Source organism: Seriola lalandi, unplaced genomic scaffold (genome assembly GCF_002814215.2).
Source record: "Seriola lalandi dorsalis isolate HSWRI2012SDOR001 ecotype SW California unplaced genomic scaffold, Sedor1 jcf7180002054693, whole genome shotgun sequence".
Taxonomy (NCBI): domain Eukaryota; kingdom Metazoa; phylum Chordata; class Actinopteri; order Carangiformes; family Carangidae; genus Seriola; species Seriola lalandi.
This window is the reverse complement of record NW_019525246.1, coordinates 490,975-503,761: the sequence shown is the minus strand read 5'-3', so window position 1 is coordinate 503,761 and position 12,787 is coordinate 490,975. Positions and strand designations below refer to the sequence as shown.

The 12,787-nt window shown below is 41.7% G+C and overlaps 1 protein-coding gene across 1 annotated transcript in view; it reads left to right on the top strand.

Moving 5' to 3' along the window:
* The window catches only part of meis2b (Meis homeobox 2b), a 21,076-nt gene extending 10,160 nt beyond the window's left edge, over positions 1–10,916 (top strand). Inside the window, exons 8-13 of the mRNA XM_023423755.2 lie at positions 1,996–2,135; positions 4,949–5,025; positions 6,375–6,433; positions 6,558–6,647; positions 7,590–7,686; positions 10,186–10,916. Of these exons, the coding sequence (XP_023279523.1) occupies positions 1,996–2,135; positions 4,949–5,025; positions 6,375–6,433; positions 6,558–6,647; positions 7,590–7,648 (425 nt within the window). The 3' untranslated portion in view covers positions 7,649–7,686; positions 10,186–10,916. The remainder of the gene's footprint in view (positions 1–1,995; positions 2,136–4,948; positions 5,026–6,374; positions 6,434–6,557; positions 6,648–7,589; positions 7,687–10,185) is intronic.
* The last annotated feature ends 1,871 nt before the right edge of the window (positions 10,917–12,787 follow it).

Sequence of the window (12,787 nt, the reverse complement as noted above, 5' to 3'; positions counted from 1 at the left end):
GGGGGGGGTAGGGGGCTTCCTTAGATATAATTAGGCCAAGCCAGTCCTGTTTGTTCTTTCTTTCTTTCCTTCTTTCTTTCTTTCTTTCATTCATTCATTCATTCATTCTTTCTTTCTTTCTTTCTTTCTTTCTTTCTTTCTTTCTTTTCGTTCTTGTAGGTGTTACAGAATTTTTCTTAGAATATAAAGAATATATAAGAACACTATTGTTTATATAATATTACACAACAATATAAAGAATGTACAATGCTATAGATCATGTAAGAATACATAAGAATATACAACAATATAAAGAATATATAAGAAGATATGTATACTATAGATTACATAAGCATATATAAGAATATAAAGAATATATAAGAATTCTATAGATTATAGCTCTTCAATCATACTGATGTGTTGATTGAAGAGTTTCTATTCTGTTAATCACTGATGTATGTAGTGAGGTCTCAGACATCCTCTGTCTTAACCTGAACACGTCAGTTTTTCTGGAACCAGGTTGAGTTTAAATTAACAACAGTGGAACTTTAGTGTCTCTGCCATTGAATTTAGAGCATTTACAGAAGAGAGAGGACGGTCCTCAAACTCCTCTTCTTCCTTCATAAAATTTTTTTCTGGTTATTTATGGAGATGTCAAAGTTAGAAAAGACTCAAAGATCTGAAGAGCTGGAACAACATGAAACAGAATACACACAGTACGATACCATCAGACAGGAATACAATAATACAATGAATACAGTGATTTTAATAACACCCCTACCACCACCACCTGAGTGAATCTGCCCCCAGAAAGAAGTAACTTGACCAACAAACAGTAGGAGAGGTGGAGGACGAAGCACAGAGTGGAGGACAATCAGTGTGAACTGTGTCTGTTAGTCAGGGCTGGACACCATCAGTCAAAACTCCCACAACCCCCAGAGCACCCGACCCTAGAACTCATCCTTTTCAATGTCAATATTCATTAGCTGAAATATTTATGCATGAATATGGCTCATATAGACGCGTTTGATTGATGCATCTCTAAAAACAAAAAGACATGCTTGGGCAAATCTTAAGAAAAGTAGGGTTTCTGTCCCGCCTCTGGGGAGGAGTCTCTCAGATGCATTATTCACATGCCCTCCAGGCAGGCTTTCAAGGCTTCTCTGCCCAGAGGGCAAGAAAAATAACCACCACTGTTAAAAGTAAATCATCTCGGCTGATGCACAATTAATGGCATAGAGGGAAAGGGATGGGAGTGCCCCTTGTGTAGTGAGATGGAGAGACTTATCTGGCAGGGGCGGAAATCTCAGCTTAGAAGAAGCCTCCCATCTCCATCCACAGCAGCTTCCTACCGAAATCAAACAGGCATGCTGCTAATGGCAGGATCCAGAGCTCGGCACGCCGCTGCGCTGCACACAATCCAACACAAATATTGTTGGTGAGGGGGAGGGGGGTCAGTGATCACATGAGAGCACAAGGATGATGGCTTCATGTCCTACTGACCAACCCAACCACACCCAGTCACTCTACCTCAGTACCCCGAGCGAACGCCTGACTTCTGACTTCAAACAGCACAGGGTTTAATGCTGGGATTGTTCACAGCCCAGACTCTGTTTTTATTTTTTCATCCTTTACTTATAAGGAAATCATTAGTCTTATTTCTAGCAGAGGTCACATATAAATATGAGTACATGGCACTGAGTCCAACTGCAGTCTGAACATTCATTATTTCATGTCAGGCACACAGATCTTGCACTCATTACTTCATGTCAAATGCGTGGCTCAGATTGAATTAATAGCTCTTGCTTTTATTGAGCTCCCACACTACAAACTCCTTTTCATTATCCAGTGGCCAGGGAGTCAAGCAGAGGTGAGAGGAAGAATCTTGTGCTGCCGTGCCACTGAGGAAGGCAATCTTCCTCCGTCTCCCCTTTCACAGCACGTTTCTGTGGAGGAGGATGAAGGCGACACGGCCACATTAAAGGTTTCTCATGCTCCTCTTGTCTCTGATCACAGGAGACGGCCTCGACAACAGCCTGGCATCACCAGGCACGGGAGACGAGGACGACCAGGACAAGAAGAGGCAGAAGAAACGAGGCATCTTTCCCAAAGTGGCCACAAACATAATGAGGGCGTGGCTGTTCCAGCACCTCACGGTAAGAGAATCTGTACCTTGTGAAGCTGCTTCTCCATATGAGCCACATCCAGCTGTAGCTTATTCACAAACACAACATTTGTCCTCACATAATGCTAGAAATGACTGTTGTCTAACCCTAGCCCCTCTGTCTTTGCCCAGGAATGAGCCCAGGCTAGATTTCCCAAAAGCATCTTGAAACCAAGTTCATCTTTGTTCTATTGTAAGAGAACGAACGTGTGAAGGTCCTTTTGAAACCCACTCCGTTTGTAGAGAAATCAGAAGCCTCCTGTTTAGAGGCAGCAGCACTGCTTCACAGTGCTGTGAGAGGGGGTGAGCAAGTCCCAACCAAGAGAGCGTTACCTTTTATCAAGGTCCAAAAGATACCACCGCCGCTTCCTCCTAGCCCTTTCTGCCTCTGCCGCTCTTAGATGTGGTGCAACCCCTCAGTTGTTTAGTTTGTAAAAAGCCCACACAGGTCCTGTACTTGGAGTAATCCCTTCTTTTCTACAGCCCACCTTTAGATTTTCCAGATAAAAAAGGAGGATAATTGAATTATCCCCTCTCTGTTCCCCATCCCCTTTCAGGCCTAATTTGTTAAGCACAAGTGTTTGCCGTGGCAGGATGTGCCCATGAAGAGAGTGCAAGGGGACTTTGGCCCTTGAAAGGCCTATTGCAACACCCAAGCGAGCAAGCATTCACCAGTGGCTGAGGGTGTGAAAGGAGTGGGATTATGTTTTGTCAGACGTTTCAGTGTGAGGCCACTGGGGGGCGGGGGCTCTGTACACCACCAGCCGTAGCCTCCTGCTTTTGTCGTGTATTCTGTGCTCTGCAGACCCTTAAAATATCCCCTTCTGAGGAGACTGTGGACAAAGCAGCTGTGAAAGGTTTGGATTCATTATATTATTCATTATGGGGCCATTAGCCTGTCGTAACTGTTGGTTTCCTGCATTTATCCACAGTGAGAGATCCATGCCACAGTTTGAGTTTGAGGAGCAAACCCGGATCCACTGGAGGTCACAGTGTTGTGTCAGTGGAGATAAAAGATTTCATTACTTGTTTATATGTGATGCTCATGTATCTATGAGTGTAATTATTATTATGAGTGTAAAGAAAAAAAAATTGTTTCAGCCTTGTTCTTCTGGAATCAACTGAACGTTCTCTGATGTTTATTACAAGTACATACAAAAGACACGTTTTAGATCTTTCAGACCTGTGGTCATCGTGGTTGGTGCAAACAGGAACTGCAAGATCTTCAGTGGGACTGGGGGTGAATGGTGGTAAATAGATAAATGTTTGACACAGCTGATTGAGTGTAGCTAACTCAGAGACAGTATATCAAAATTATTATTATTATTATTATTATTATATTATTATTATTATAAAGCAAAGCATCATGGGAACTGTAGTACTAAAACAGAGCATGTTTATCCCACACAGTGCACGTCTGTGTGTCTATATCAACTTCTGTGTGTGTGCACAAGTTGTTTCCTCACTATTGTTATTGTGCATTACTCTGTTTGTGGGTTGTATTTGAATCTAGATGCAGAAGCTTCCACACAGCTGCGCTACATGGTACAGTTAAACAGATAATATATACCTGAGTGACTCTGAAAGACGTTGGGACATGGAGCAGGAGCTTCAGTCGCAGAGATGCTCACCAGTGTGTTTCCATAGCAATAGAGACTAGTGACATCCTCATTTAGATCTATGGGACAGACGTCGGTGAACAGGGTTGGATATTAGTGAGACGTGGAAGAAGAACAGGCGACTGAGGATGTGATCATGGATGTGACCAAGAAAATGGTATAGGTCTAAACCCTGGACCCCCACAGAGAGGGGGCCCACTGGCTCTGTTCTGCTGCAGGGGGATCCAGGGGGAGGGGTCACTGCAGATCAATACAAAGTTAGTCAAAGTGATCACCTTTATCCTGATGGGAGGGGTCTCTTCAGGTCACAGGGGTCAATGATGGTCTAATGAAGATGATGTGAATCATATGCTATGACCTTCATAGTCACCTGATCTGAGTCCAGGTGAACTATGGGAGGTGTTGGAGCAACGTGTTAGACAGCAGTCTCCACTATCATCATCAAACACCATGAGGGAATATGATGGATGGTGTTGAGCCTCCAGGAAAGTTCAGAGACTTCAGCAGTGAAGCTGATCTGGAGGATTAGTACTGCTAATCAGTCAATAGTGCACTGCATGTACAGTGCATGGTTGCATGGGTATATTCATGAGTGTGTGTCTTTTATGAGTGTCTGCATATGTAGGTGTAATGATATATATATATATATATGCTTGAAGCTCATCCTTCACTGAGGACCACAGGCGGCTGCTGGTCTGACAGCAACAGAATGGGGACAGGCCCCCGACCCTGCTCTCAGAGCACAGGTCACCTCTGTCTGCCATCTGCTGCCCCCCTCCCACTGTCTCACACAGAGTCGACAGAGGGATCGGACCGGACAGGAAGGGGGGTGGAGCGAAGCGGGGAGGAGTTGATGGGTGACGTGGGTGGGGGTGGGGGGTGGTGGGGGCAAACAAAAGCCAACATTGTGCCTCTTTATGTCCCAACCGATCGTTTGTCAGCCAATGTCAAATAATGTCAGATACTGTCACACAATGCCACGCGCTTTCAGCCTCAAGTGTTCAGGGCCAAAATGTGGTCACTGTTTCTCCACTCATCTGAAGGAATGACTGGGCCTGAGAGAGACCAAATATGAGTCCATCTCCTGAGTTCTCATGTACTTCAGGGCCACTTATCTCTGTACATGCAGGCCTTGACATTTATTTAGTTTTACTCACTGACTGTCTTATCTTTTTGTCTGTTACAGCACCCGTACCCCTCAGAGGAGCAGAAGAAGCAGTTAGCACAGGATACAGGCCTCACCATTCTTCAAGTGAACAACTGGTAAGACTCTAAAGCAGATTGTCACATAAATCTGACTGCTCTCACCCCCTCACAAAGTCCAGGCCTGTGCTCCATCGAACATGTTTTAATAAAGTTCATATCGTTATCTCGGTTTGTCACAGTCACAGAGGGGTCAAACCAGCCGACATATTTAATGCTGGATTTCAGTGTGTGCTCATATAACCACCGAAAACTACGTATCAGTACCTGTGGAAATACAGAACAAAAAACACAAATTACTATCATTATTATTATTTTGGTTGGAGTTTATTTGTGTTGTTTATTAGTGTGAAGTATTAAATTTCACTAAATATTATTATATTATAAAATTTTTGAAAAATGTATCCTTCATTTCCCTAAGTTACACCAATGATTTAATTAGTTAATTAATTAACACTAAGTTTATCTCCCTATAATTTCGGACATCACCTGTCCTTGAACATGTGTAATAACGGTACACAGTGTGTAGTGACCACAGTGAATGAAGGGATAAAGAGGAGAGAAACCAGCTCCTCCTCACAGCCTTGTTTTTATGACACGATGGATTAAAGCATGTTTGGTCGTATCTCAGTAAGAGGCAGGTCCAATCAAACCACCTCACCTTCTAGATTTAGTTCTACATGTCTTCGTTCCACTGGCAGGGTTCAGATCTGGATTTATGATGATAATGCTGCTCTGACCCCACTCTGAAATTCCCCACAGTTTGCTGTTTAGTGTATCAAGTTTCCATCAGACCTGAGACACGAGTACAGGCTTCAGTCACTCTCTCCAACACAGATATCAAAGCCTGCAGGCTCAGTGCTCTGTATCAATGGCCAAACATTGGCAAAGTGGTTAGCCCCACCACAGCCCGAGGCTTCAGGGCTAAACCCAAATCAATAGATTTGAAGATGTGAGACTTTGTCCTAATGCCCCAGATTATGTCAACAGGAATAAACTAGATTATTAGTTTGATCCCTGGAGACACAGTGAGGTCCCACTGCTCCAGAAGCTGCCAAATCAAATGTGATGTTTTAGAGGATGAATTTCTTTCTTCAGAAACAACCAGTGACACAAATCTGAAAACATTATAATGTTAAAGTTCTTGTTCAGCTTTTACTCATGAGCATGTTAATAAATCTAAACTCAACGTTTACACCCTAGTTTTTTTCCAAGGCTTTTGGTAATATATCATGGCCTTATTTAGTGACTGTAATTTGCTCTGTCACTGGAGGAACAGGATGACACCTGAAAAAGACTATGAGAGACTTTCAAAAGATAGAAAGTGACCCCTGAGTTTTCATGTTGAAGAATCAGAGTCAGCTTTTCAGAATGTGTATTTTTTTCACGATAATGTTCTTTGTTTCCAGGTTTATTAATGCAAGAAGGAGAATAGTCCAGCCTATGATTGACCAGTCCAACAGAGCAGGTAAAACCTCATCCAGTAGTCAGTGAACTAGATGATCCAGATCAGCTGGAGACAGTATGAGACTGTAGGAGGAGGTCTGAAGGAGAGTGATGTTACTCTGATAGTTCTGTTTCTCCTCTCACAGTGAGTCAGGGTACAGCTTACAGTCCGGATGGCCAGCCAATGGGAGGCTTCGTTCTTGATGGGCAGCAGCACATGGGTCTCCGACCTGGAGGTGAGCAGTCTCCCACACGTGTATCAAATCCTTGAAAACAAACAAGTCAAACACAAGAATGATGCTTTTTAGGCTTCATACACTCTCTGTAGCACAGTCTCCAAGATGATGGCTGTACAGCATAAGCAACAGACAACGGAGGTGGAGGTGCAGGGGGTTTAGCACGTCCAACCAAAGTTCACCTGCTGTTACAGTCCAGAAATTAATATAAGTATTTCATTTAACCAGAGCCCCAGTCTTTACTGAACCTGAACCACACTGAGTTTTCATTGGAAGTATTTGTTTCTTTCACCTTGTCTGTTCTTATGTATTGTTTGTCCTATGGGACAGAGTTGGGCCACAGATGTTCCTTTGATTAACTAATGTTATCCTGTGGTTTTGCAGAATCAACCAACATCAGCATTAGCATGTGTGTGTAAAACTTTATAGAGGAGAAATCTTCGATTGTAGCTCAGTACAGTCAAATCTAAAACCAACAAGTGAAGAGTGTAAACTAGTTTAAACTCTCAGCTTAAGATAAAGATTAAAGTGACATATGCTGTATACTGTGTAGGTCATGTGATTTCTCTGCTTTTACATAGACCAGCATTCATATTAATGCTCCGCATGGCAGTGACATTAACACACACAGAAAAACATACATAATTCTGATCAAACAATAATAATTTAAACATTTGAATTTAAACCTGTGAACATCATAATGTAGAAGAAAATGCCTGAAATTCTACTAGTTCCATAGTTTTATTCAGCCTCATTCAGAGGCCCAGTGTGAGGTGGTGGTCACATGATGTCATCACCTGATGTCATCATATGATGTCATCACATGATCTAAAGAACAGGATGACCTTTGGACTTTAACAGTGTGGCTGAAGGTCTGTTATCATGGAAGCATCAGCTCGTCATGTTGTCGCTGTTGAACACTGTGTTTATGTCTCGTTCCAGGACCCATGGGTGGCATGGGCATGAACATGGGCATGGATGGGCAGTGGCACTACATGTAAATCCACTCCAGTGAGGCGAGCCTGAACAACAGGGTGAAGTACGTCTCAGTCTCTCCTCCACCTGTCTCTGTTCCTCCTCCTCTTCACAGTCTAATGATTGTCATGCTGATGCTGGAAACAAATTCATACATCTCATGACAGTGTCTCTGTTTGATTTAAGACAACTCAACCTTTACTTAAAGGATCATTCTGCTTTATTACAGCTTGGCTTGTATCCATAGTTTTGATCATTTCTGTCAGTGACATCAAAAGTCAGTTCAGAATGAGCCTCAGAATGAACCTGTGTCCAACATTGTGATGAACTGATGGCTGAGTACAACAACTCTGACGTTTTACTAACCTGTGTGTGGTCTACAGTTAAAATATGATTAAGATATGATTCATTATTTCTCCACCAGAGTTTAGACCAGTCCTGCAGGGCAGAGAAGGAAACAGCAGCAACATCTGTGATGTTAAATTTTATTTACAGCTGAAGTGACTGATCAGATTTTTTTCATAAAACATTATAAATAATGTGGCACTCCCTCCAGGAAATAGATAATACCACGATTTGCTGTTACTGATGGATTTATTCATCTTCTGCACATCTAACGGCACCATCATCACCCACTAAACTAAACTACAGAAACGTAAATATAAACATACACAACAACACATAAACAAGTAAATAAACACACCTCACTGGCTGCACATGACCAAGAGGAAATGAATAGACCAAAATATCGTAAAAACAGGTGGTGCATCAACTTTTAACTTAAGGTGAAGAAAACTAACTTTCATTCATTTGTTTTTCTGAAGGAAAATGTTACAATAAAGTGTCTCTTTGCAACACACGTGCAAACTTACTTCCTACATCCTGCATAGAGGCAATACAAATAAAAGAAAATATATTATATAATCATATATCATAAAATAAAAAACTTAAATAATGTGTTCAAACAAAACATATCAAATGACAATATAAATATATTTTTATGGCAGTTACATACAAATATTTTATAAAGTGCAGGTGAGATAGAAACCTGTGTAAGGGGAAAAGGAAGGGGGACAAAACAAGGAAAATAAAACCTAACTTGTAATAAATCATCATCACAGAGAAGAGACTGTAGTGATCACCTGAACTCTGCTGTCCATGGGATATTGTATCCATTAGAATAAAGTTAAAATTATTCTACCTGGTCTCTCTCTGTGTGTGGGAAACAAATATTTCTCTCCACATCACTTCCTCTTTTCCACTCCATCCCTCTAACCTTCTCTTCCTACATTTTTCTTTTCCTCCATCTCTTCTCCCCCCTGCAATCTGATTACAAATGGGGATAATACTCCCCCCTCCCCCTCCAGCCTCTATCAGCTCCCCAACACTGCTGACAGTTCTCAAATCAAGACGTATCGGCTGCCGGAGGCACCGGAGCACGGAGAATTTTATTTAACACCCACTCTCCACTGCTCAATGAGCCTCCCTGTAATGACACTTACCTTGATTAATAGAGCTCTTTATATGTAAATAGGAGCTGCATTTACTTCATTTTTTTTCACCGGGGCCAATTTTCGGCAACACAGCCCCATCCTCCCTGTCTGATAATTCCCCTGATTCTGCTAATGAAGTTGAAAGAGCAGATAGAGACACTTCATCTACAAAATAATAAATAATAAACAAATACGTGTGGATCTTATATGCTCTCAGAGCTGATGGCTCCAGCAAGAATAAATGCTGCCTATATGTTTTTGGAGAGTGTTTAATCTCAATATTTCTCATTGAACAATAGCTGAAGAATTACAGCCATTTTTTGCCTCCCCTATTTCGTCTATGGTGAGAGCGTCTGCTGACTGACAGTAAATCTCCGAGCACTGAGAGAGGGACGAGCTCCACGTTTGGAGTCATGTGTTCATGCACAATAAAGCCTGAGCCATAACATTTAGTCATTTTGGAAAACATGAGTGAATCTCCTCTCTGTTCAACACAGCTGTCTCACCATATGTTTTATTAAACTGTGTCTTGCACATCTCAACTGGTTGTTTGTCAAAGAAGATCTGGAAGAGTTGGTTTCAACATGATGGAAGTGTAACGAAGCCAGGATCACGTTCCTAATCATAAAATGATTTTGAGCTGAAGTCAGAGATCAAAGAGGTACAAAGAAGCTTTAAACTGCATCCCATGGGCTTCATCAGTGGTTGGATGAAGTATTGCATAATAATAAGTTCCATACTTACAGTAAATCAGCTGATGACCAGAGATGACTGTAAGATGTGATTAGAGCTTCAGTACAAGCTTGAGATCTTTTCATTTTAACACATCAGCAAGAAAGGCTCGATTTTTACTACACTGATGAGATTCTGGACCAGAGGAGAAAAATCTTAATCCGGTTTAATATTAGGTCATTAAGTCATTTTGGTGTGTGGTGGGGACATCCTGACCCTCTATCCTCTGTCCTCTGACCCTTTGTCCTCTGATTTCTGTCCTATTATTTTATGTCCTCTGATCTTCTGTCCTCTGACTTTCTGTACTCTGACCCTCTGTCCTCTGTCCCTTTGTCCAGGCCTCCATGGTTGGCTCAGGGATCTTCTTCCATCAGGCAGTGGAGCTCAGATCTGGAGCTGTTGCTGCAGCCGCACGTCACACCCACCTGACCACTCCCACCTCACCTTGCCCGAGCCCGCACGGTGCGCGGGTGTACAGGATCACCATGGGCACGCCTAACTCCTGCACGAGAGGCCGCCCCACAGACTTGGACTTTACAGTGAAAAGAGACAGGGTGCGAGGCGCGCAGGGAGAAAGGAAGCAGTGTCACACGTCTCCTCCATTTCCTTTAAATTATTTATTTATTTTTCTACGACGGGGGAATAAGCTCCCTGTTTCTCTCGTTTTTAAAGCTCTGCCCCATCACATCCCTTTCTTCACAGGACACAACACTGTGGGGCACGTGTGGAGTCGGTGAGACGTATAATCGTTGTGTATAGATTTGTGCTCTTCGTTTGGCTGTTTCTGTCCATGTTTGGCTTGTGATCATTAGACGTTAGATGAATTTCACCGACATGTTTTAAAAGGTTTTGTAAGAAAGATGATGTGACTGTTTCTGTTCTCCACTGCACCTATGTCTTCGTTTGAATCCACTTGTTCTTAAAACCTGTGACTGAACAGGCTAAGGGACCATGACTAGAAGGCGGACTCACGTCCATTTTGTACAATGTTTTAAATAGTTTGGTAGCACTACAGGAGAGGTCGGGTCTGCACTACAACAAAATAAAGACGTACCCGAGGAAGACATAAGCAACAGAGTTTTATTATAAATATTAGAGGGACAAAGGTCAGAGCGGACACAGTTGTTAAAGCAACCGCGTTAGTTTGTGGAGCAGGTCACGTAGCTCCACTTCGATTGCGGTTGTCTGCTCTTATTGGGTGGATGGTGACAGGGATGATGAATGGCCCAGCTGCCAGAGACACAAAATCAGCCAAGGCGGCAGCTTTTACTCACTGTGTGTGTGTGTGTGTGTGTGTGTGTGTGTGTGTGTGTGTGTGTGTAATGTAGACAAAATTGAAATACAGAATAGAGGAAGAATCCCGTTGATTCCTACAGAAGAATACATTTCCTGGTTTTCACCGATATTTTTTTCTTTGTCTCCAACGTTCAGGAGAAAATAATAAACAGATGAAGCGTCTCATTAATCACTGTCAGCCGGTAACGATCCTCCAGTTCAGCCTTTATGATTATTGATAAATGTTAATTTTAACAACAACCGACCGACATGATCGCGCGCTCTGTGAGTTAAAACCTGGAAGATTTGACTTTATAACCTACCATTTACAATTTATAAATAAATAAAAATAACATTATTATTATTAATAATGTTATATATATATATATATATATATATATATATATATATTCATATCATTAATCACTATCATTATTATTATTATTATTATTATTATTATTATTAATAATAATAATAATAATACTATATAGAAGAATTAGTCCGATGACAGGCGTGGTTGTGCCTCAGCTGCTGTCACACTGTCATCTAATAAACAACATCTCTCTCTTTCTCTTTTTCTGTCACATTCACCGTTATCATCGTCACTCGGATCAAACAGCGACTTGCAGCTGTAAACGGAGACTTGCAGGCCGGGGTTTGTCCGAGCCTTGGGCCCAGGAGCGCCGGGCCTCTCTCTCCGCTGTGGCTTTTTACATGGTAACAAATAAAATGCATGTAAAACAATATTCTGCTAACGAAGGACTGGCTTGATGCAATCGAATAAAATCATATGATCAGTGAATCGACTTTCTTCTCTATCAAAATAAAAATTTCTGGCAGGCTTATTGGTTGGTTCCTGCTCTCCGTGTCTGCAGCATTGTTTGACTTGATAATTCGATTTTCTAAGAGTCTCTGGTTCATGTTTTCAGCGGATAAAACACTCTTCACTGGATCCTGTAATGCCACTAACGAAAATCACCTTCATCATCATAGGCCACAGAATAAACGGAGAACGGGCTGATGTTGGGGCTCCTCTCTAACAGGCCTGATTCATTCAGCCCTGCCGACTGAACATAAATCTGTTGTGAAGGCTGCCGGAAACAGGCACGATCCGTATGAAATATGGGTCAGAGCTCCCGCAGAAAGATGCATCACATGATGCACAAACTCTGCTTTTTACTCACAATCCCGCCCAACAACAGCACAGCAGAACAGTGTCTGCTAGTCGGTTTAGATACAGAAACATTACAACAAGCTCTGTGTTAATGTACAGTCCGTTCAAATACAATAGCCTACAATAATGTCACTGTATATTATACATACATAATATTACAGAATTATTATGGAGACTGACCAACAACAGGAAAAATGGATAGAATGAAGAACAGTCACTACAGGTTCTGTATATACACTAATATAAAATGAGCCTCACATCTGACTCAAACATTAGGCCTGATACCACTGCATCAATGTTCTCTATAATATCATTATTAAATTAAATATGGTGATATTCTATAGAAATACTACAAACACAAATACAGTCAAAAGAATCAGGTTTATCATCAAGTAGATTTTCAAATACAAGAAATCTGCCTCAAAAATGGTACCACAGAATCAGCAAATTATATTCAACTCAATTCGAACACTCACACACATATGTGTGTT